Source organism: Phacochoerus africanus, chromosome 14 (genome assembly GCF_016906955.1).
Source record: "Phacochoerus africanus isolate WHEZ1 chromosome 14, ROS_Pafr_v1, whole genome shotgun sequence".
Lineage (NCBI taxonomy): Eukaryota > Metazoa > Chordata > Mammalia > Artiodactyla > Suidae > Phacochoerus > Phacochoerus africanus.
In genome coordinates this window covers 4,625,968-4,649,090 of record NC_062557.1, presented here as the reverse complement: position 1 = coordinate 4,649,090, position 23,123 = coordinate 4,625,968, and the positions used below count along the sequence as shown (strand labels likewise).

General features: G+C 57.7%; 1 protein-coding gene across 1 annotated transcript in view; it reads left to right on the top strand.

Annotated features, from left to right (window-relative positions):
* The window catches only part of MGAT5B (alpha-1,6-mannosylglycoprotein 6-beta-N-acetylglucosaminyltransferase B), a 72,040-nt gene that overhangs the window by 24,886 nt on the left and 24,031 nt on the right, over window positions 1-23,123 (top strand). The window contains 7 exon segments of the mRNA XM_047758742.1: window positions 1,372-1,487; window positions 2,268-2,341; window positions 3,255-3,425; window positions 4,187-4,351; window positions 5,239-5,408; window positions 21,057-21,188; window positions 22,548-22,681. Coding sequence (XP_047614698.1) covers window positions 1,372-1,487; window positions 2,268-2,341; window positions 3,255-3,425; window positions 4,187-4,351; window positions 5,239-5,408; window positions 21,057-21,188; window positions 22,548-22,681 — 962 coding nt within the window.

Below are 23,123 nucleotides of genomic sequence, written 5' to 3'. Positions count from 1 at the left end.
CAGTAGACCCCTAGCCTGGGAACTTCCATATGCAGTAGGTGCAGCTCTAAAAAGCAAAAAAAAAAAAAAAAAAAAAAAAGCAAAGAAAAAAAAGAAAAGAAAAAAGAAAAAGGCAAAGCCATTTTCCATGGTGTTTGGAGAAGGTTGACTGGATGGCATGTGCACGTGTGGATGCACGTGTATGGGGGGAGGGCTCGTCTCCCCGTTCCTGTCACCTCTGCCTTTTGTCCCCACCCTCTCTGCCGTCTTCCACGCTGGTCCCCTGTCTCTGTGGACGGGGCCACGCCCTTCCTCTCCTTACAGAAAGGGAAGGTGGGAGGGAGGGTGGCCCGGGGTGGGGGGGCAGCAGGTGGCCAAGGAGGGGCGCCCCGGGTCTTCTTTGTTGGGAAGGGGGGTTTCCAGACCCAAGAGGGGCCCAAGTTGGAAAAAATCGCTCTTCACATCCCTCTCATGACCTGCGGCCATAAAGACCCGGTCCTTGTAAAGGGATAAATGGAGCTTAAGCTGGGCCTGCGAAGCCGGGGGAGGAGGTGCAGATCCAACGAGGAGGAATTCTCACGTTCAGAACAAGCCAGCAGCTTCCTGGAGACGAGCCCCCAGAGCCGCCTTTGCTCGGAGCCCCACGTGCCCGCGGCATCGTATCCGTCTCAATAGGAGTTTTTGCAATGAGCTAAAGCCTGTGTGTGATGGCAAGGAAACTTCCCTGAGAGGGAGGAGCCATCAAGGCCAGGAAGTAAATTCTCCCCAAACCAGGGCAGCAGGAGCAGCGACGGCGGGGCGGAGGGCTGGGGTGTTTGTGGTGGTAAACTCGTTAAAGATCCCGGAAGGCTTCCTTCTTGAACACCCAGCAATCATTTACTCAAGCTTTAAGAATTGGCAAGTCCCTGGGCTGCTTTGGGGTGAAATTTATTTTGGCAAGATACAGCCCCTCGGGGAGAAAATAGAGACACGGGCTCAGAGCCGCCGTCTGTGCCCAGGAAAAGGGCCTCTGTCACCCGGGCCTCAGTGGACAGATTCTGTCTGGGTTGTGGAATGGGATTCCTCTGCCGGGTCAGCCTCAGGCCATGCCCTTCACACATGTGTGCAGGCACGCCTGGCACCTGCAGATGTGGGTTTTCCCAGATGTGTGTCCCACGTGTGCCTTGCTGGTGAGTGAACCCCTCCAGGCCGGCCTGGGGCGGCAGCAGCTCCATTTCCTGGCCTGACTTTATCTGTCGCTGCATTTCTGTTCACTGCAGGGTGGTATTTGGGTGTTGGGAGCCCTGTGGTCCTGCTACCTGGGCTGGCAGGCTACCCCCCACCCCCCCACCCCCCCCCCACCCCGGCCCAGAAAGGCCATCACGGCAGCTCACCCTGGCTTCTCCCACTTAGGTTCCCCCCCGGGGCCGGCCTCATGGAGCGGATCCAGGCCATCGCCCAGAACGTCTCGGACATCGCCATGAAGGTTGACCAGATCCTGCGCCACAGCCTGCTTCTGCACAGCAAGGGTGGGAGCTGGGGGCGCCCCTCCACCCCCAGGAGGCCAAAGTACAGGGTGGGACATCCGGGGTGGGGCTCGATTTCTTCAGGCTCTCAGCGGGGTGCTCAGGGTTCACCCGAGCCTGACCTGTCCTGAGGACAGAGGTCCCTGGAGCCCCACGTGGCCCCCCCCTCCACTCCTCTTTATTTTTTGTCTTTTTAGGGCCATACCCACAGCACATGGAGGTTCCCAGGCTAGGGGTTGAATCAGAGCTGCCGCTGCCGGCCTACACCATAGCCACAGCAACGCCCCATCTGAGCCATGTCTGCGACCCACACCACAGCTCACGGCAATGCCGGATCCTTAACCCACTGAGCAGGGCCAGGGATTGAACCCACGGTCCTCAGGGATACTAGTCAGGTTCTTAACCTGCTGAGCCACACGGGAACTCCCTCCATTCTTCTCGAAGGGAGGCGGAGCAGGCTGGGAGACCCTACTCTGCCCCCCTGAAGCAGTCAGGGGTACATTCGGGAGGGTGTTTGGGGTCTGCCCATCCAGGCAGGTGATCCACAGCCATTCAGGCCAGCCCCTCGCTGGTTCAAAATCCCCTAAGGAGGGCAGGAGTGGTGGCAGAGGGGGCAACCCAGGCCCAGGGAGCACTGGCTTTTCAGTGGAGATAACTCAGGCCGAGGGCCGTGTGTGCTCCTGTGCCGCCCCCTCCCACCCAGGGCAGCCCGCCCCTCACACGTTCTCGGCTGGGCTCCCCCTGGACCCGGGTCTACAGCAAGTTGTCCTTCTCTCCCTGCAGTGTCTGAAGGCCGACGGGACCAGTGTGAGGCGCCCAGTGACCCCAAGTTCCCTGACTGCTCAGGGAAGGTGGAGGTGAGGCCCGGGACTGAGGCTGGAGGCGGGGTGACCGGGGGAGGGGGCATCTCCTGAACCCTTGGGGGCTGTGCCCCAGGCCAGCTCTGGGGTGCTCTTGGCAGGGACAGCCACCAGCAAGGCCTCTCTGCCCGGCTGCCGGACCCTGACCCTGGCATGAGCTGGCAGGGGCCACCCTCAGGGCAACCACTTTATTGGGTCACCTGCCTGGCCCACCGACCCAAATTCCCTAGGATGAGTCATATTGCAGGGTTCTTAGGACTTTCTTACAGTGTACATGTGCCATCAGCAGCAGCCTGATTCCCCACAGCTTCAGACAGGAGTGGACTTCTTGCTCCCCCATCTCCCCGCCCCTCCCCCTACCTCTGGCTGCAGGAAGTCTGTCCATCTGTCCGTCTGGCCAGGGAGCCAGTGCACAAACCTGAAAGCCAGCCCCTCCCTCGTTCTGAGCACCCTTTCCTTGGGGACCACGTGGGTGTCATTGCCGATGGGTCCTGCCCTTGCCCCCTGGGAGATGCTCCCTGACCTTGGCTTCAGCTGAGCCCTGCCCTTGGATATGGGGTGGGGAAAGAAGGAAGAGGGTGAACCAGCCAGGCCCTGAGCTGCTGCGCGGTCACTGTTTGCCCTGGAGCTTCGCCCCCATGTGTCCTCTCACTGGCCTCGTTCCCTCAGGGCCTGGGGGAGGGTGGTCCCGCCTGGCCTTCCCTGAGATTCTCCGCGGCCAGGACACTGGGCTGGGCCCTGGTCCAGTCTCTCTTCTCTGCTTCTGGCCCTGCTGCATCTTTAGAGTGGACCCCAGAGGCCTGTCCTAGGGGGACCTTGGGATCCCCAGGGACACAGCATGCAGGGGACTCACTGAGGGCACATGGGGAGCTGGCGCTGGCTCCCTGGCCCAAGCTGACCCTGTCCACAGTGGATGCGTGCGCGCTGGACCTCGGACCCCTGCTACGCCTTCTTTGGGGTCGACGGCACCGAATGCTCCTTCCTCATCTACCTCAGTGAGGTCGAGTGGTTTTGCCCCCCGCTGCCCTGGAGGAACCAGACGGCCGCCCTGAGGGCATCCAAGCCCCTCCCCAAAGTCCAGGTAGGCGTGGGAGGTGGGTGAGCCGGCAGGGGGCTGGGGGACAGGTCGCGCTTGGGAAACAGCAGGGGGAACCCCACGTCCCCCGAAAGGTGAAGCCAGCCAGCTGTGCCTGGTGGGAGGGCAGTCCCAGCCTGCCAGCCTGCCAGCCTGCTGCTGCCCGTCCCAGCTCCTGGGGGATGCTGCAACGCTGAGCCTGCTTGAGGGGCAGGCTGGGGCCCTAGAGGCGCCCCATTAATGGACTGGAATAATAGTAATAATAGCTGTCACTCAGCGAGGGCTTCCCGTGTGCTGGTCACTGTATTTGTGCTTAACTCTCCCGGCAGCTCTTACGCAATTGTCCTTAATGGGTGGCGGCTCTGAGGTCAGAAGAGCTGCGTTAACTTCTTCAGGCACATGGTTACTCGGCTCCGCTGGGGACGGCCTGGCTTCCCTGCCCTTGGAGCCCCAGCTGCGACCACACCTCACCGCCTCCTTGTTGCAGCTGGGGCCCTGGGTCAGAGCCGAGGTCTCCCAAAGGACGGCCGGTGGCTGATTAGCGCTGGGCTGGGACAGACCAGTGTGGCCAGGGAGTACGTGTTGGGGAGCGGTGAGAGCAGGGCCCCCCACCTGTGGAGGCTGGGGGGCCTCCTAGAAAGTGTGGGAGAAGCTAGACCAGGCCCAGCCTCATGGGGAAGGTGCCAGCTCCTGTGCCCAGGGCAGCGGGTGATGGTGGCGTGGCTGCTGGCGGGAGGGTTAGAGAACTGTCTGCCCCCCGCCTCCAGGCAGTGTTCCGGAGCAATCTGTCTCACCTCCTGGAGCTGATGGGCAGCGGGAAAGAGTCTCTAATCTTTATGAAGAAACGTACCAAGCGTCTCACGGTCCAGTGGGCACTGGCTGCCCAGCGCCTGGCGCGGAAGCTGGGGGACGTCCAGAGGGACCAGAAGCAGGTACGTTGTCCTCTCTGTGCATTCGAGGAGCACAGGAAGGGAGCTCAGGGCCTCCGGCTTCTAAGTAGACGCTAAGTGTGTCCTTTGCAAAGTTTTATTGAATTTATTTGAGGAGTTCCCGCTGTGGCGCAGCGGGATCAGTGGTGTCTCTGCAACGCCAGGACCTAGGTTCGATCCCTAGCCCAGTACAGTGGGTTAAAGGATCCTGCTGCCATAGCTGCGGCGTAAGTCGCAACTGTGGCTCAGATCTGATCCCTGGCCCGGGAACTCCAAATGCTGAGGGGCGGCCAAAAAAAAAAAAAAAAAAGAATTTATTTGCATTCGAGCCGGGAGCTGGGAAGGCAGAGTCAGGATGTGGTTTCAAGTTGGGGGCAGAATGACACCCCCCTCCCCCTTAGGAGTCCTGCGTTCTGTAGACACCTTGTTCCCATCAGGCGAAAAAATTACAGCATTTGCCTAGAACGTTGGGGACAATGTAGTCTTTTGGGGGAGTTTCCTTTGCTCACTGGTTCGTCCATCCGTCTGTCCATCTATCCACCCATCTGTGCAATAAATATTTCCCTGCCTCTCTCATCACCCTGTTTATTTCTTGCAGTCCTTATCATTTCATGAAATTGTCTCTCGTCTGCGTTTCCTGTCCGCCTCTTCCATCTGGACCTTAAGTGCCTAGAGGACAGGGTGTGATTGTCATTTACCCGCGTCCAGCGAGGTCCCTGTGCCTCTTGGTCCCTCCTCTGTGCTCTGGTGCCAGAAGGCGCTTTCTGGGGCACAGCCTGGAGGCAGGTCTTCTGCTGGCCGGGTCTCCCTGGCGGGGGGGGGCGGTGGCAGGGCCATGGGCTGCTGCTCCTCCGGGCTGACCCTCTGTGCCCCCCCCCACCCGCCCCCAGATCCTCGTCCACATTGGCTTCCTGACGGAGGAGTCTGGGGATGTGTTCAGCCCGCGGGTGCTGAAGGGCGGGCCTCTGGGAGAGATGGTGCAGTGGGCAGACATCCTGGCTGCTCTCTATGTCCTGGGACACGGTCTGCGGATCACAGTCTCCCTGAAGGAGCTGCAGAGGTGAGTGCTGGGCGGGGGGGGAGGAGAGGAAGGGGCGCCCTCCCCCGGGAGCCCTGTCTCCACTGTGCTGCTGTGGCACACCTGCTCAGCCTGCCTCATCCTCAATGCTGATGCCTAGTCATTTTGAGGATGCACCAAGGGGGCGTATTTGTGTCATGCTGTTCAAACAGGGCCCCGTTCTCTCTTCTCCATCTCAGGGACGATGGGGGCCCTAGAGTTGTGCTGAGGGGCTGACAGATACTGGCTTGTGCAACTGAGCCACGTCATTTAGGTGGGGTCCCCTCCACCTGCCGTCCTGGTGGGGCTTGCTGTAGCCTAGGGGTCCTCTTCTGGAACTGGGCTCCTTCCTGGGCCAATCTGGGAGGCGGTGTTGGGGGCCAGGAGGACCTGGGAGGTGGTGAGGTGGGGCAGCGATGCCCCCCCCCTCCCGTGCTTGCCTTTCTAGCGTCCCTCTGACGCTCTTGGAGGTGGGAGACTGGTGATTAGAGGAGGTGGGGCTGTGTGCGTGCAATTATGATTAGGTTTATTCTAACCACTAAATCCATGGGATGTCAACATACAGAAGATTTTTATTCTTTTATTAATTAGTATTTATGAGGTGGTATTTGATACATATAAAAATATACGTACCATATGTGTCATGAAGCACAAGAAGGGATTCCGCCTTCCAGCTTTAGAATGAGAACATTATTGGGGCTCTGTGTTGGCCTGGGGATCCCTCTGCCCCCCCTCCCACCTGCCCCCGGAGGAACCTGGAACTTGGATTTTGTGTTTATCATTCCTTTGCTTTAAAAAAAATTTAGTTTTTTAAAAAATACAAATCCGTGTATCAATGAGCACTATATGGCTTAGTTTGCTTTGGTTGGGTTTGAGTTTGTAAAAGTGGTGTCTGTTCTCTGTAGCCTTCAAGACCGGCTTTCTTCACCCATGATTAGGTTTTAAAGATCCCTCCGTGTGGTTGCCTGTAGCTCCACTGCCTTCATGTTCTCTGCTGTATAATATTCCTTTGTGTGAATGTACCGTCACTATTTCTCAATTTTCCCTATTTATGGGCCGTTTTTCCTGATTTTACAAGTTATTTTGCATGATGCCACGGTGGACATTTTTGTGCATGTCACTTGGTAGAGTCAGAGTTTCCCTCGGGTAGAGACGGAGGTTTTTCATTTTTTTGTCTTTTTAGGGGTGCACCCATGGCATACGGAAGTTCCCAGGCAGGGGGTCGAATCCATGCAGAATCTGAGCCACGTCTATGACCTTCTTCGCAGTTCGAGGCAACGCCGGACCCTTTCACCCACTGAGTGAGGCCCGGGGGCAAAGTGCATCCTCATGGATACCAGCGGGTTTGTTACTGCCGAGCCACAATGGGAACGCCAAGGTTTTTTGTTTTTGTTTTGTTTTGTTTCATTTTAGGAAGAGGTTTTAATTTTTCATGCAATCAAATGAATCAAATTTTTTTTTAATGGCTTGGGACTTTGTGCCTGGTAAATTTCTATTCCTTTTCTTGGCACTGGGATGAGATTTTCTGACTTTGTACCCGGGCGTAACTAAGGAAGGCCCCTGAGTTGTTTGTCTGCAAACTGACTTTTCCTCCTCAGCCCATTAACTTGCTTTCAGGTAGTTTTTAAGCTAAAATGGGATTCCTGGCCAGAGTCCTCCCACTCTCTTGTTGGTCTGCTGGTTCTAGGTGTTTCTGTCTTTTCCCGATCATTTTTCCTGACCACAAATGCTGACGCTCTATAGCACGGGGGTGTCGCAGAGGAGAGGATGCTGATGGGGACAGAGCCATCGACAATCCTAGGTCAACAGGGCCCTGGGCTTGGGCAGCTATTCCATCTTTGCAGTTTCCCCCTGGAACCTGACGTCTGCCAGTGTGACTCAGGCGGCACTTCTCGTGACCTCCATTGGAGAGCGAGCAGGGGGAGAAGGGGGCTGAGACTGGGTTGTGCGGTGAGGCTGCTAAAGGGCCTGTTTGTTTGAAGGTTTTCATCCCTGTGGCTTGGAACTCACCCCGCTGGAGTCATCCTTTTATGTTGCTGTGCTCGTCTCCAGTAGGCTTCGTGTTCTCAGGAATGGCACATGTAAGCGTGGCTATGGAAGAGGGTCTACTTTGAAGGGAAAGAAGGGCACAGGGACAGACAAAGGGGCTGCATGGTTGTGGCAGCAGTGGGATGCACCTCCCAGGTGGGGAGCCGCAGCTTCTGGGGGAGGAGGTGCCACCTGACATAGCATCTCTGCCCCACCTGCGTGGGAAGAAACTAGGCTGGGAGCTGTCCCCGGGTGCTGGTGCTGAACCGTCAGCTGAGCTACCCAGCGCTGGGAGAGGGCAGCAGCAGGTCCCTCACGCTGGCTCTTGCCTTGTGGCATTTTGTTGCCAGACAAGCTGTTCCCATTGTGCGGGCTGCTCCAGAGCTGGGTGTGCCCTCCCGCTGCCCACCAGCACACATGACTGCTCACTGCCCTGGGCACACCCCTGCTCCCTCTGCATGGAGCTCAGGAGATGCATCCACACTGTCTGTGGAGTAGAACACCGCAGAGGCTGCTAGCATTTGCAAGTAATGAAAAGAAGCATCTCCCTCTGGCCTCAAAGCTTCCTACGGGCAAGTCAGGTGGGGCGGGGAGAGGAGGGAGGATGAGATACAGGACCTGAGGTGTGGGAAGCCAGAGGTCTTAGGCAACTAAGGTGGCACAGCCGTTGGCAGTGGGAAGCCAGACCTGCCTCAGCAGAGAAGCAGGCAAGGGTCTGGGGGCCCTTTCCTCTGGACCACCAGAGACCCCAAGATGCTGTGGGAAGAATCCTGGGGGCGGGGACTGTCCAGAGCCTTCATGCCACATGCAAGTCCCCTGGCAGCATGGAGACTCCTTGTATCCACGCCACTGACACCTGGCTCCCCCTCGAGGTTAGATGCGTTCACGTTTATCAAACAGCTCGATCCCTCCGTTCTGACTGTGTATCTTCTGGGGACAGGGAGGTGAGAACTTCCTTTCTTTACTGCTCCCTCAGGGAGTGAGAAGGCTCCCATGCATTTGTGACGGCCCCGCATCACACTTAGAGAACCGCCCTTGTCCTTCTCGGAGAGAACAGGTGTTTGACAAGTCTTCCCGAGAGCCAGGAACTTAACTCAGTTGTTCTGCTTTAGCCCATGCTCAGGTGTCTCCTCCTTCAACCTTGACCCCGAGTCTTTCCCTGCCCAGAGAGCTTCCTCCTCCACTGGCTACTTGTCGGGCCTGGCTGGAGCTGAGCCTGTGGCCAGCGAGGCTGCCATTGCCCATCACAGGGCTAGAGCCATGATAACAGGGGTCCTGGCACTCAGGCGCCGTGAAAGCGCGGCCCTGGTGAAAAGCACCAGGATCTGAAATATGCTCCTGCTGCCATTTCTTCCACTACAAACATGCCCCCACATGCATGCACGCATGCTCCTGTGCACAAGCACCCTTGCACAGCCTTGTAAATGTGCACACCCCACACATGCCCACTCACGCACGTCCCTGCAAGCAGGTGCCTGCCTCCACACACAGGCAAATGCACACTCTTGCACGTGAACATGCATGTACCTCTGACATGCAGCCCGTGGCACTCTTGTGCACACATATGCTCACAGGCACACCCCCATGCACACGTGTGCACACCCCCCATACAGAACCCGTATCGTCCCACCAGTGCATCACTTCCTGCCAAGCTTGTGTGGATCTGAAATTCCCAGAAGCAGGACTTGCTGTTTGTTAAACAGGCAGGCCCGGGGCTGTGCTCAGATGGCTCTGCCCTTGGTTCCCCGGGGCGGGGGAGGGGTGTGCAGGTGTGAGCGGAAGCTCTTGCTCCGACTGGGCACAATTGTGTAAACAGCTCAGCCACCTCAGGGAACAGTCTCGGGAAGGCTCTTTCTAAATCCGTTACCAGGTACAATGGAAAACAACAAAAAGAATAAAAATGATGAAAAAAGAAAACCACCTTCCCCAGGAGACATAATACAGTTATGTCTACAAAATTAACAGCATCTGCTCTGTTGGAATTCGTTTAGGTGGGAATTCTTAACCCTGGTAGGAGCTCAACTGCCTTAGAAACACACTGACCTTTGGGCGCCACTCTCGGCATCTCTGATTTAAAAGGCCTGGGGGGGCGGGTATCAAGATTTCAAGCCCCCCCCCCCCGCCCCCCGCCCCAGGTGATTGATGACCTGCCGAGCAGGGAGGGTGGGGAAGTAGGCGGGTTGAGGCTGTGACTCCCACCCCCGCCCCCGTGCCCCCAGCGTGGGTAGCAGGATAACTGGGGGTTGGGACACTGTACTCTGTGCAGGAGCGGGGTCAGGGCCTGCGGTGGGGCTCACGCCCTAGAGGACTTAGAAAAAGATGCCTGCATTTGCACGCTCAGAAACACCGATGTTAGAGAGTTCCCGTCGTGGCTTAGCAGTAACAAACCCAACTATATCCATGAGGTTGTGGGTTTGATCCCAGGCCTCGCTCAGTGGGTTAAGGATCTGGCATTGCCGTGAGCTGTGGTATCATCACAGATGTGGCTTGGATCCTGCATTGCTGTGGCTGTGGTGTGGGCCGGCAGCTGCAGCCTACACTGGCCTGGGAACCTCCGTATGCCTAGAGGCGGCCACAGAAGAGAAAAACGAAATAAAACTCAAACTCATTCTCTGCCGGGACCACCCCGACGATGCCTGTTTGCAGGCTCTTCCCTGAGTGGAGACGGAAACGAAGCTGTGATTTAGTTTGCTAGAGTTGCTATAACTTAGTACCGTAGCCTGGGGGGGTTTAAACAACAGAAGTGTATGTACATATATTTCTTGGCTGTGCCTTTGGCCTGCAGAAGTGCCTGAGCCTGGGATTGAACCTGTGCCAAAGTGGCGTCCTGAGCTGCAGCAGTGACAATGCTGGATCCTTAACCCAGTGAGTCTCCCGGAAACTCCAAACAGAATTGTTTTGTCTCCTAGTGCTGGACGGGACCAAGACGCTGCCTGTGCACTTGCAGCTTATTCACAGATGTTCACGGCAGGTGTCTCGGCCACTGACTCGACAACGAGGCTGGACACACGAGCCGCTTTTCTCTGCTCCTCGTCTTGTGGTTTCATTAACCAGCTCACTGGCGTGATGTGCGGGTTTGGAGTAGAGCACAGAATCCTCATCTGGCTTTGCTGCTGCAAGATGTGTCCAGGGCGAGAGCGGGGGCGTTCGAGAACAATGGGCTCTGTGATAAGCCGGCAGCGCGGGGGACGGCTGACCGACCCGCCCGGGGCCTTTCGCGCGTGGAGGGAAGGAGAGAGGAAGCCTCCACGCCTTTCGCGCGTGGAGGGAAGGAGAGAGGAAACAGCATCTCAGGTGTCTCCTCGGGTGCCCGGGTCCACGGTGGGCATTTTAAAGCCAAGCTGTTCCCTTCCCACCTGCCCAGAGCCGGCTGTGCTCATCTGTCTTATTCGCATGATCCCAAGCATCATTAATAGCACATGGCACGAGGAAAAATTACCGAACTCTTCCTCCCTCCGAGAGTGAAATTGGGTTTAGTAGAAAATTAGTTGACTGAACTGGCAAATGATGAAAGCTCGAGAGGAGAATGTTCAAGTAAGGGAGACGAGGAGGGGAAACTCTTGGCTGGCCCTGGTGGAAGTTGGCCTTCCAGCCTTTTCGTTTGTGCAAGGGAAATACCGGGCAGGGGCCCCGGGGAATGAGGACGGCAGGGACCACGCCCTTGTCCCTTGTGCTCTGCCCGGCTTGACCAAGGCATGTCCAGTAAACCCTCTGAGGAGCCAGTCCAGGCAGACCTCCGGGTTTGGACCCAATACGATCTCGCTGTGACTGCCCCACACGGGCCCGAGTCAGGCTGAACGAGCCAGCTCAAGGCAGCTGGGGGGCCCGGGGTGCTGCCGTTCTCTGCGCAGGAGGGGAGAGGAGAGGAGAACATTGGGCTTGGGGGCCACACGAGGAAGACCTTGAATGTGAGTTTAGACACGTTGAATGAGAGGTGCCCACGTGGAGACAGCGGAGGTGTGGGCCCCGGGGCTCAGAGTGGCGATGGTGTCTCAGTGGTGACGGTAAGCCAGACATAGACTTGAACAAAAGTGCCAAGTGCTAGGGCAAAAGGCTTGAGGGTGGAGCCTCAGGCAAGGCAATGTTTAAAGGCTTCTTGGGCAAAGAGGTGCTGGCGGAGGGACAGAGAAGGCGTGGGCACCCGCAGAGAAGATGCTTCTAGAAGGAGGGGGCGGCCAGGGGTGTCACAGGCTCATCCAAAGACCAAAGGAGACTGAAGGATGTGCCAAGCATTGCGCCACGTGGAAGTCCTTGCTGATCCTAGGAGGAGCCAGCCATCTGGGTTGAGTTGTGGGGACAAAAGCCGGAGGTGTGTGGGTCGTGGGATGAGGGGTGGTGAGGAACCAGCCGTGAGTTGGGCTGTTCTTCGAGGAGCTCGGCTGTGAGAGGGAGGAGGGGGGAGGGGGGAGGGACTGGGGGACGGTGGAATTCTCAACAGTGCGTGAGGGTCCTGGGGCTGCTGAAATGCAGCTCCGAAAACTGGAGCCCCGTCTCCCGGTTCTGGAGGCCAGCTGTCTGAAATCAGTGTATCTCAGCGTTGGAGTTCCCATCGTGGTGCAACGGAAATGAATCTGACGAGGAACCATGAAGTTGCGGGTTCAATCCCTGGCCTCACTCCCTGGGTTAAGCATCCGGTGTGGCCGTGAGCTGTGGTGTAGGTTGCAGACGAGGTTCTGATCCAGCGTTGCTGTGGCCGTGCTGTAGGCCAACAGCTGTAGCTCCAATTTGACCCCTAGCCTGGGAACCTCCATGTGCCACAGGTGTGACCAAAAAGAAAAAAAAAAAAAGGTGTCTCAGGGTTGATGCTGCCGAGGCTGCTGGGAGAATCTTCCATGCTCGCTCCTGGATTCCTGGAGCCTCAGCCCATCCCTGGGCGCGGGGATGCCGACTCCTCCTGGTGTCTTCACATCGTCTTTCTCTGGTGGGTCTGTTTCTGAGTCCAGATTTCTCCTCCTCAGGAGGACCCTGTCCTATTGGACCGGCACCTGCCTTCATGGCCTCATCTTAACTTGACCACCTGCAAAGACCATTTCCAAAGGAGTCACATCCCAGATGCCGGGGGTTAGGACCCGGGCATCTTTGGGGGACACACAATGCACCCCGTAACAGAAGGAACACTTGTTTATTTCTCAAGATGGGAGAGCCGTCCGCATGTTTAAATGCAGGTACGAAGGTGCCAGGCATGGGAGCAGCTGAAGATACGGAAGGCAGACCATAACGTGCTCGGCGGGCCCCAGAGGGTGGCCCCAGGAGGAAGGGGAGAGGGCAGGATGTGGTGGGGGTGCTGAGGGCAGGATGTGGTGGGGCAGGCGGCTGGGGCAGTCCCATCTGTGCTTTTCCCAGTATCTGTGATGTAGGAGGGTCGAGCATCTGCTGGGAGAGAGGCGGAGGGGGCGGGAGGTGTAGGCGAGTGGACATGGCCGCGAAGGCTGCCCTGGATTTATAATGTGTTACCCCTTCAAAAAAACAAAAAGAAAAAAGATTTGAACCATATATGGCGAACTCTTATGACTTGACAAGGCTGGGAAGTGGGAGCACAGGTGTATTCACTGTATCATTGTATTATTTCCTATAACTTTCTGAATGCTTGAAATGTTGTGTTGTTAGATTAGAACAAGGGAAGGAAGAGCTGCATCCGGCGTCTGGGTGGCACTTAGCAGACTCCCGTACCTGGTGGTTCTCCCCCCGCCCCCGCCCCATTCCCAGGAGAGGCAAACGACTAATTTACACTAAACACCGCATCCCTCTCTCTCCCTTTTCCGTCTTCCTCCTTGGGTCCAGGGAGGCATCTGTGTAGCAGAAGCACATTCATTACAGCCGCTCGTCTCGGAAGGTGGGGACCTCTGCTGCTGGGGGCCCAGAGCCTCACCGGTCCCTGCCCTTCATCTGTGCCCCTCCCACTCCAGGCTGCTCTGAGCCACCAAGCGTGGGAGGCTGGCAGAGTCAGGGAAAGGGAGGTTAAGTGAAAGGAGTGGGAATCTGTGTCTTGCACATCAAGGCCCCTGACTGAGTCTTGACATTGGCCCATAAACGTGACCTCGCGGATGCAGTGGCGGGGTGCGGTCGACTCTTCCAGCTCTAGCCTGGTCCGTGTTGGGGCGGGGAGGTTGCAAAGGCCGAGCCATTTCAAAGCAATCGTGGGATCTCAGGGAAGGTCCATGCAACCCCAGGAGGGTGGGGGAGCCTGGGGGTGTCAGAGGAGAAATAAAGAGGCAGGCTGGCTACTGAAGGCTTTGCGGGGAAGGGCAAGGAGGTGGGATTTGTCTCAGGGGGTGGGGGCAGGGAGGGGCGCATCAGCACACCTTCAAATCCCAGGAGCCAGTGGCTTCTTGTAAAGGGAGGCGGGGTCCTGAGCGAGAGGAGGTCTTGTCCAGTGGTGGCTGGAGAGGAGAAGGGCAGTGAGACCAGCTTCCTGGAGACAGATGTGCCCCCCCCACCCACCGCCCCCACCACTCCACTGTGCGCCGGGCTCAGAACAGGCTCGGTGCTGGCCTGGGACTCTGATTCCCAGTGAAGCAGAAACGCAGGAGGTACAAACCTCCCCTCTGGTCCCTGTAGTACTCTCTGAAATCAGATAAGGGCTCTCGTGAGGGCGTTCCCTCGTGGCACAGTGGAAACGAATCTAAGAACCACGAGGACCCAGGTTCGATCCCTGGCCTCGCTCAGTGGGTTAAGGATCCAGCGTTGCCGTGAGCTGTGGTGTAGGTCACAGATGAGGCTTGGATCTGGCGTTGCTGTGGCTGTGGTGTAGGTCGGCAGTGGTAGCTCCGATTTGACCCCTGGCCTAGGAACCTCCATCTGCCGTGGGTGTGGCCCTCAAAAGACCAAAAAAAAAAAAAAAGAAAGAAAGAAAGAAAGAAAGAAAAGGGCTCTCGTGAAATAGAACTTTTCCGGGGCGTCGGATTCTCCTTCCTACAGGCCAGTCGGAGCACACCCAGCCTCCCGTTCACGGCCAGCCCTCCTTTAACCCAAATGCCCCTGGGCGTGTCCTCATGGCACCGAGAGCAGAATCGTACCCGTCTTTGTCCTCCAAGGCCCTGTACCTGAGGGGTCTCTGCAAAGGTTTGTGGAACTGGATAGAACAGCGGGAGCCCCTCGGGTGTGAGAATCCCCCCCAGAAACCGAAACACCAACATCCCCATGGAAGCCCCCACTCCACCCCCCCAACCCCCCAGCGAAGGGGCGGCACCTCTGGGCCCCGCCTGGGCATCAGGAGCCCTAACACACCCTGGTGCTTCTCACCCGCACCCGGGCTGAGAGCCATCCTCCTTAAGGCACGGACGGGAGCAGCCTTGGTTCGTGCTCAGCATTTGCAGGCACTTGTTATATAAACGGGGGCCTGGCTGCAAGGAAGAAGCAGGGAACAGCCAAAGGCACGTGTTCCTGTCCCTCCTCCCCCCGTGGCAGCACCGCAGCCCCCGGGGAGCTGCAGAAACCGGTCTGTGGTTCCATCCGGCCCGCCTGGGAGCCCTATTCTCAGCCCCCGTTTGCTGACTGGGAGGCTAACGCTGTGGAAGAAAGCGGTGGCCCCGTGCGGGCCGCCCGGTTCCCTTTCAGAACCCTCCAGCCTCGGCCTTCTTGGGGCTTTGGCCAAGGAGTGGCCCGACGCTGCTCTGATCTGCTTTTCCTTTGAATCCCCCTTTCCTCTGAGTCCTTACTCCTCTGGGGAGCTGGCTGTTCTCTTTCGCTGTGATCCCCGACCCTCCTCTGTCTTTGGAAGCTGAGGGTGGGCCCATCATGATGGCATCTTAAGGCTCTTTGTGTTGAGGGCGGGAAGGTCAGCCGGGCTGGGAAAAGGCAGAAAACCCTGCGGGGGACGGGGGCGGGGATTGAATTCTCTCCTTGTTAGGATTCTAACCTGCCTTCCACAGCAGCTCGTGAGATGCCCAGTTATCTCTCTGGGTCTTCTTTAGGTTTGGGGTGCTCTGAGGAAGGGGTAGTAGCCCGTTCCAGGGATGGGCCGTGGGAGAGAGACAGGCTAGCGCTCAGGAGATGGGCACCAGTCAGGGTCCAAGGCTGCCCAGATGAGACCAAGGTCCTGGGCCGCCCAGCCAGCTGCGCCCAGGGATGAGATGGATGGAGGGAAGCTCTGGGTGCGCTCAGCACCTGCAGCCCAAGTCTCCGAGCACTTTGTAAGAATCCTTCTTAATCAGGTCCTTCCCACACAGAGAAGACAGAGAGGCTAGTTTGCTCCAGGATCTGAGCACTACCTGGAGAGGTGATTTCCAGCCGCAGACCAAAGGCACAGGGGGAGAGGAAACCGGAGAATGTTTAGCCTGAAGGGACCTAGATTTGTCTGGGCCTCACGCACTGGGAGTGGAGGTGGACACCAGCACGCTTCCCCGCCTGGGTGAGGCCACCCAGCAAGCTCACGCTGGAGCGCACGCCCAGGGAGGCTCTGCGCTGTGCAGAATTCAGCATTTTGAGCCCCAGCAGAGGCTTTGTGGGTTTTTTTTTTCTTTTTTTCCTTTTCGTCTTTATGGCTGCACCTGAGGCATATGGAAGTTCCCAGGAATCGGAGCTACAGCTGCCAGCCTCTGCTACAGCGACAGCAACCCCAGATCTGAGCCACATCTGCGACCTACGCTGCAGCTTGCCGCACCACCGAGTCCTTAACCCATGGAGCAAGGCCAGGGATCGGACCCCACATCCTCACAGACACTGTGTCAGCTTCTTAACCTGCTGAGCCACAGTGGGAACTCCTGGGTTTTGGTGATGGTTTTTTGGTTTGTTTGTTTGTTTTTTTTGTCTCTTTAGGGCCACACCTGAGGCATGTGGAGGTTCCCAGGCTAGGGGTCTAATTGGAGCTGTAGCCACCGGCCTTCGCCAGAGCCACAGCAACACAGGATCTGAGCTGCGTCTGTGACCTACACCACAGCTCACGGCAACGTTGGATCCTTAACCACTGATCGAGGCCAGGGATCGAACCTTCAACTTCATGGTTCCTAGTTGGATTCGTTAACCACTGAGCCACGACAGGAACCCCTGGTGTTTGTTTTTTTCTGTTGGGGATAGAATGTACTTTCCCCTCCCCTCCTCGTCCCATCTACCCATCCAACCTTTCGATCTTTCAGCAAAGAGTGACTCAGATAGCCCTGCTCTGGCTATTTGCCGAGATCCTACGTTGTGGGTCAGGGGGTCCTGAAGAAGATGGGGACACGTGTCCCTCTGGGAGGCAGAATGCTGGGCGTGTCCTTGTGGGGAGGCCCTGTGGGTGTGTACTCTTTGGTTGTGGCTTTTTTTTTTTTTTTCTTTTTTTAGGGCTGCACCTGCAGCATATGGAAGTTCCCAGGTTAGGAGCCTAATCAGAGCTACAGCTGCTGGCCTGCTAATGCCAAATCTTAGCTGCATCTGCGACCTACACTGCAGCCTGGGGACATTTGGCAATTCTTTCCAACCACGCAGTTTGGCCATTGCACAGACACGTTGGGGTGGGCCGGGGCGGTTACGTCCCGTCAGGCTGAGATACTGCCCATCAGCTTTTCACACCAGTGCTGAGGGGGTGCGGGTGGGGAGGCTCCGGGAGCCCCTCCCCACACAGCCCTGTCCTGAGAGTCTGGAGAGAAGGGACCTGGACACTGGAATTTAGGAACACCTCTGGCCAGGGGCCTCTTGAGGAGTCAGCACGGAGGGCGGAATGGTACAGCCCAGCCTCCCTGGGCACCTTGGGCTCAAGGGTGTCAGGAGACAGAGTTTTTCACTGCATGTGTCCCTGCTCCAACCAGCCACGTAGCGTAAAATTGCCCATGAAAGTGAACTTAAATTGCAAGTGACAAAACCCCAGCTCCGTCTCCCCTCAGCCGACCCCCTCTGCTCTCCTCGGGATGAGCGCAGGGTCCTTGTGACAAAAGCGTAAAGAGGAAGCAGCAGACACTTAGCCCCAGGGGAGTCGCCTTAAATTGGAAATCTTTGTTTTCTAGGGCCAGGGTGGGGGGACCCTGCGGCTTCTTGTAACTCCTCCCGGGAAGGGGACCTGCTGTCTCCGGGCGGCTTTGTCTCTCTTCCGCTCCCTCCTGCCGCGGTGTCTTTCTGGGACCCGCGCGGCCACTGGTGTCCAGCGAGGCTCCTCACTCACCCACCCCCTCGCCCCTCAGACGCTTTTCTGCACCATATCTGCCACCTTTAAACCACTTCTCCCAGGGCCTCCCCGGTTCCTTGCCTTGTTTACTCATTCCTGAGGGCCAAGATAATCCTTACTGGGTCAGATCCTGTCCCAGCTCTGGACTTCGTCAAAGGTCACCTGGCCCTGCCCTGGGGGCCCAGTGGTGAGGAGGTGACTCCGGACAGTCAGAGGGACGGTGGGAGGGGCGGGAAATGCGATGCCAGGACTGAGGGCTTGAGGGAGAAGGGCGTTTCCCTCTGCCCAGGCATGCCCGGAAGGCTTCCTGGAGGAAGCGGCAAGATTTGAGTTAAGGATCAGAAGGCGAGAAGTCTCTGGAAAGGATCAGATGCTGACCAAGTTTACGTTGCGGAAAGTTCTCTCTAGAAAACAGACAGGGAAGACTGCTGGGGGACAGAAGAGAGAGGACGGGTCATCTCAAGACTCTGGCTGGAAAATGACTGGGGCCTTAAGGGAGGGGGGTGATGGGGGCGGGGGAGGGGGCTGCTAGACTTGGAAATTCAGAAGGTGGACCTTTCGCGCCCCTTGCCTCACTCCATCCTACCAGGAACTCTGTGACGAGGCGTTTTTATTTGTCTTTGGCTAATGAGAAAAATGAAATTCCTAGAGATTCATGATTCCTCCAGGGTTCGTAAGGAAACTGGGACTGGTTCTGCTGGAGCCCAGGGCTCCCATTTCAGGATGTCACGGGGGTCCAACGACCCACCGCTGTCCTGTCTGATGCCTGGTGAGTCTGGGGAGGAAGGATACCTGAGCAGGCGGTGGGGGGGGGGCCTCCCTTCCTTCCTGGCTGTGTGATCCTGGGTAAATTACTAAACCTCTCTGTTTCCTAAACTCTGAAGAGGGGAGCAGGATGGGAATGGATCGGATCTGATAGGGTGGCTGCCCAGATGAAAGGAATGGATGCATTAATAAGTTGGAAGCGTGTGGAATGGTGCCTGTGTAGGATGGTAGCCATGACAGTACAGATGTTGGCACAGGCTCGAAAACATCCATGTGGAGTCATTCTCCCGGGAGCTGGCTGTGACTTGCTCCTCTGGTCTTTCAGTGGCCCTGCTGATAGGCTGGGGCCAGGGATGTGGTCCGGGTTGGGGTAACCAAAGGAAGCGCCCTCCACCTCCACCCCACTTTGCTGGTATGCCCCCCCCCCCCTCCCCGGGCCCAGAGGGAAAACGTGTTGCCTGGAAACCAGCCAGAGAGGCGGCGTGGGAAAGTCGAGCATGTTACTGGCACAGGTAGCAGCCACTAGACCCACCTACGGTTTATATTTTCAGAATTGTCTTAATTTTTCCAAACCCAGATTCCACGAGGGAGGAGCAGCCACCCCCTTCCTTGCTTCTGCAAGAAGAAGCATCCCTTTGTCTTTTCTATTTGTGGTTCTCAATTGAGTGCGGCAAGTGGAGAAGGGGACCAGGGGCTGCCCTAAACTCAGAGCTTCTCTAGCCCAGGACAAAAATGATGCTCAACTGGAGGAGGTTTATTTTGGTGGGGGGGTGGTAAGAGAAAGCCCGTGCTTGAAAGAAAACGGACCCTGCAGAGCAGCGTGCGACACCTGCTCAACACTTAAAACACTGCCCAGTAATTCATGAAGTCTCCAGGCTGTGGGAGCTGTTTCCTGGGGTCTGGGCTTATTCTCCTTTGCTTTCTGAGTATTTCACCCAAAAACCCTGAAGAAGCAAGCCCTGCCTTAAAAGCCCTGGTTTTGAGACTCCCGTGTGGCCATCCCATTGGAAAAAGGGAGTTGAATCGGGGGGTTGGATGGGTGGGGATGGCGGGGGGTGTGTGGCACTTAGCCATTTTTAAGTTTAGAGATAAGAAATGAAGAGACTGTGATTATAAGATTTTTCCACGCCCCTCTCCCCATTTAGCAGCAAAGGTTCTAACACTGGAGAGCCAGTGTGGGGGGAGCTGGGGGAGGCTGGGGTGCACTGGCTGGTGGGGTGCAGGCACAGAGAAAGTCCCTTCTCTCTTGCTGCCCTTCTCTGCAGTCACAGGCCAACCCCTGATGCCTTGATCCCTGTCACCCCAAGCTGCCTTCCGACATTTGTCCATCATGTCATCAGGTTATTATAAGCCGCTGAAAAGGCACCAGTGAGGGCATTTGCTGGGGACAGTGGGTGCAGAGCCTCATTGGTGTCTTGCTGAGCGCGAGCAAGAGAATGCAAAGACGTCCAGGAGTTCCCGTCGTGGCTCATTGGAAACGAATCTGACTAGCATCCATGAGGATGCAGGTTCGATCCCTGGCCTTGCTCAGTGGGTTAAGGATCCGGCATTGCCGTGAGCTGTGGTGCAGGTCGAAGACGAGGCTCAGATCTGGTGTTGCTGTGGCTGTGGTGTAGGCCGGCAGCTACAGCTCCGTTTGGACCCCTATTCTGGGAACTTCCATATGCCACGGTGTAGCCCTAAAAAAAATCGACAAAAAAAAAAAAAAAGAGAGAGAGAGAGAGTGAATGCAAAGATGTCCAGGTGGTACTTATCCACCTGGCTTGAGTTGTCTCAAGGAGCCCAAGACGTGACCCATCTTGGCTCTTTGCCACGTGGATCCCTGAAGGGGCTCACTGGGGGGTCTCGTGGATGCCTCCTAGCATCTGGACTAAGACTCCAAGAATCAGGGAAGCAGGGGAGGTGGGGGCTGACTCTCCTCTCCTCCATACCGGGCTCAGCCGCTCAGTACAGACTCACTGAGGCATTGATCTGAAAGCCTCATCATCTCTCAAGGGGGTGTGTCAGCAGGCTTAGCAGGGGCTCCTGGATGGTGGGCTGGGGCATCCAGGACAAAGTTCGCACTGGCACTGTGGATGCCGGGCAGGGGGCTTTGAGCCTGTCTCCAGGGAGGTGGGCTGGGCGGAGGAGGAGGCCAAGTCCTTCAGGCTCCAGTGAGACGAGCCAGAGGCTCAGCACTGGGGCACGAGAGGCAGCCCCGTCTCAGATGAAAGCCTGCAAGTACGAGAGCCAGTGAGCAGGGCCCACCTGTGGGTCAGGGCTGGGCATCTCTGTGGGCTAGGAGCCCGTCGGCAGAGCAGGACCTTATCTTCTGGGGCACACAGTGGGGACCCTTCAGCTCCAAATAAACCCTGCGCCTGCTCTGAGGACACCGCAGACGTTTAGCATTTAGTGAACCTTGGAGAAGGGCACCCTCCTTGGGCGGACACAGCCCTGAAGGGCCGAGCAGGTGGACAGAAGGCTCCCCTTCCTTCTGGCAGGTAGCAGCTTGGCAAGCCAGCCTGGCCCGGGTCTCCACTTGTCCCTCATTTGGGGTCTCTTGTGCAGTGGAGAACCTCCACAACCGTACACGGCCGCCCCGTTTACGTCCTCTCCAAGTGCCCCCCAGGATTTGCGCCCTGACCTCACTTTTCTTTACAGTGCTGTCCCCCTTGCTTATCCAGCCTGTAGGAACCAGGTGGGCCCCAGGTCCCCTCAGTGCAAGGCCACTTGGGAAGGTAGCATCTGCTGTCTGGGGGTGTTCCTCTCCGCGCTCAGACTCTGAAGGGCTCTTCTCTCAGTAACTTAGGGGTGCCGCCAGGCCGGGGGAACTGCCCGCTCACCATGCCCCTGCCTTTCGACCTCGTCTACACCGACTACCATGGCCTGCAGCAGATGAAGCAGCACATGGGACTGTCCTTCAAGAAATACCGGTGAGAGGGCCACAGGGGGTGGGGGGAGGGTGGGGTTGCAGCCCCCGAAATATGCACAGTGCCCCCGGGCTCTGGCTGGCTGGCTGCCGCTGCCCGCTGGGCCCCAAGGTGGGGGATGAGGGATGCGGTGGAGAGAAGGCTCCCCCCCCTCCACTGCCAGCTTCCTTCCCAGACAGCTCTGCCTCCTGGCTAAGGCTGACTCGATGACAATTAATAAGCCACAGCCGGGTGCTCCAGGGCCCCCCTGCTGCAGGCTGGCGGGGTGGGGTGGGGGGGTTGAGGTCAGAGCCGACCTGGAGGGAGGGGCAGAGGAACGGCCAGCGGGAGAGGTGGGCAGGTAACCCTGCAGGTGTGACCCCTGCGTGTGGGGACCCAGCAGCCCCCTCCCCACTCCCTCCTCCACCCCACCCCACCCCCTCAGGCTACAGGAAGGCCATTGCCTTCGCCACCCCGGCTCCTTTCTCTCTGCAAGAAACGGGCTTAATTCAGCACGGAGAGCCCCGCTATTTATTGCTTTTGTCCCATTGACTCCCCCGTGATTTTATTAGCAAAAAAGAAGGGACAGGCTGCTTTATTGCTTTTATTATTAATGCGCATTTTCCACACGCGCTCCTGGCCTCCTCTTCCCACCCCTGCCTCTTCTCCCGGGAAGGAGTGCCCATCTCAGCGCTCTGTGACAATTCTGGGTCACCAGGAAGGACTCTGGGTGCCTCCTTGCAGGGGCGTCGGAGTCTCAGTGGTTTTCTTCAGGTGCCCCCTCCCGGGGTGGCCCAGGTGGAGGGGGTGGTTCTGGACTTTGGCCCTTTGAAAGTGGCCTGAGGGGAGGACAGCCCCTCTCCCCACCCCCCACCCCTGCCGGGAGGGCCCCCCCCCCCTGAAGTGGCCAGATTTGCAGAGGAGACCCTGAGGCATGATGGGGCCAGGGCCATTCCTGGCTGGTCCCCAGAGCTGCTCTTCTGCATCTGAGCCCAGATAGATCAGGCACATCTGGGGGTGTCAGGCTCCTGGGCAGAGGGGCTTTGCATTCCCTGGGGCAGTGGGCTGGACCCCACTCCAGGCAGGGCCTCCCCTTCTAGGCTCCCTCCTAAGCAGCTGTGAAAACCAAGTTTCCGAGTTAGCGGTCCATGGTTCAGGTGTATCCATGAGACCCTGAGACAGCTGGTGGGCGGTTGTTAGTCCCACCTGGCAGATGGAGAGGCTGACCCAGGGAGGTCAAGGCACTTCCCTGTGACCCCACAGCCAGCTAGTGTCAAGCCCTGACCACACAGACGCTACGCTGCTCAGCCACCTTTCGGTTACAGCCCAGGGAGACCCAGGGAGGTTGGTGACCTTGGCCCCTGGGGTGTGTGGGGGAGGCAGGTGCCGCATCCGGGTCATTGACACCTTCGGGACGGAACCTGCGTACAACCACGAGGAGTACGCCACGCTGCACGGCTACCGGACCAACTGGGGCTACTGGAACCTCAACCCCAAACAGTTCATGACCATGTTCCGTGAGTGTCTGGCTTGGGGGGGTGGGGTGGGGGTGGGCCGGTGGGGCCCCGCAGAGGTGGCCCCGCAGGGGAGGCAGGTCCCACTCCTTCCTCTCCTTCCTTCCGGGGTCTGTGCGGGGAGGAGGACCTGCCACCATCAGCCTTGGAGCGTAAATCCTCCCCCCGTCTCTGTAAAGGTGTGAGCCGCAGTGGAAGCCCCTGGTGGTGTGCGGGGAGGGGGCAGCCTGGCCTGGCGGGAAGCGTGGTGACCTTTCCAACATCAGGAGGTCATAGGCTTTGTCCTCCTGGAGCACAGGTTGCTCTAAAAAGTGGCTGAGCACAGGCTTCCAGAGCCAAGAGACCTTCCAGAAAGAAAGACATTCCAAGTGGAATGAGAGTGGTGAGGGCAGCATCGGCAGGCTTTCTAAGCAGAGGGAACAGGCGTTGCGAAGATGGGGCTGGG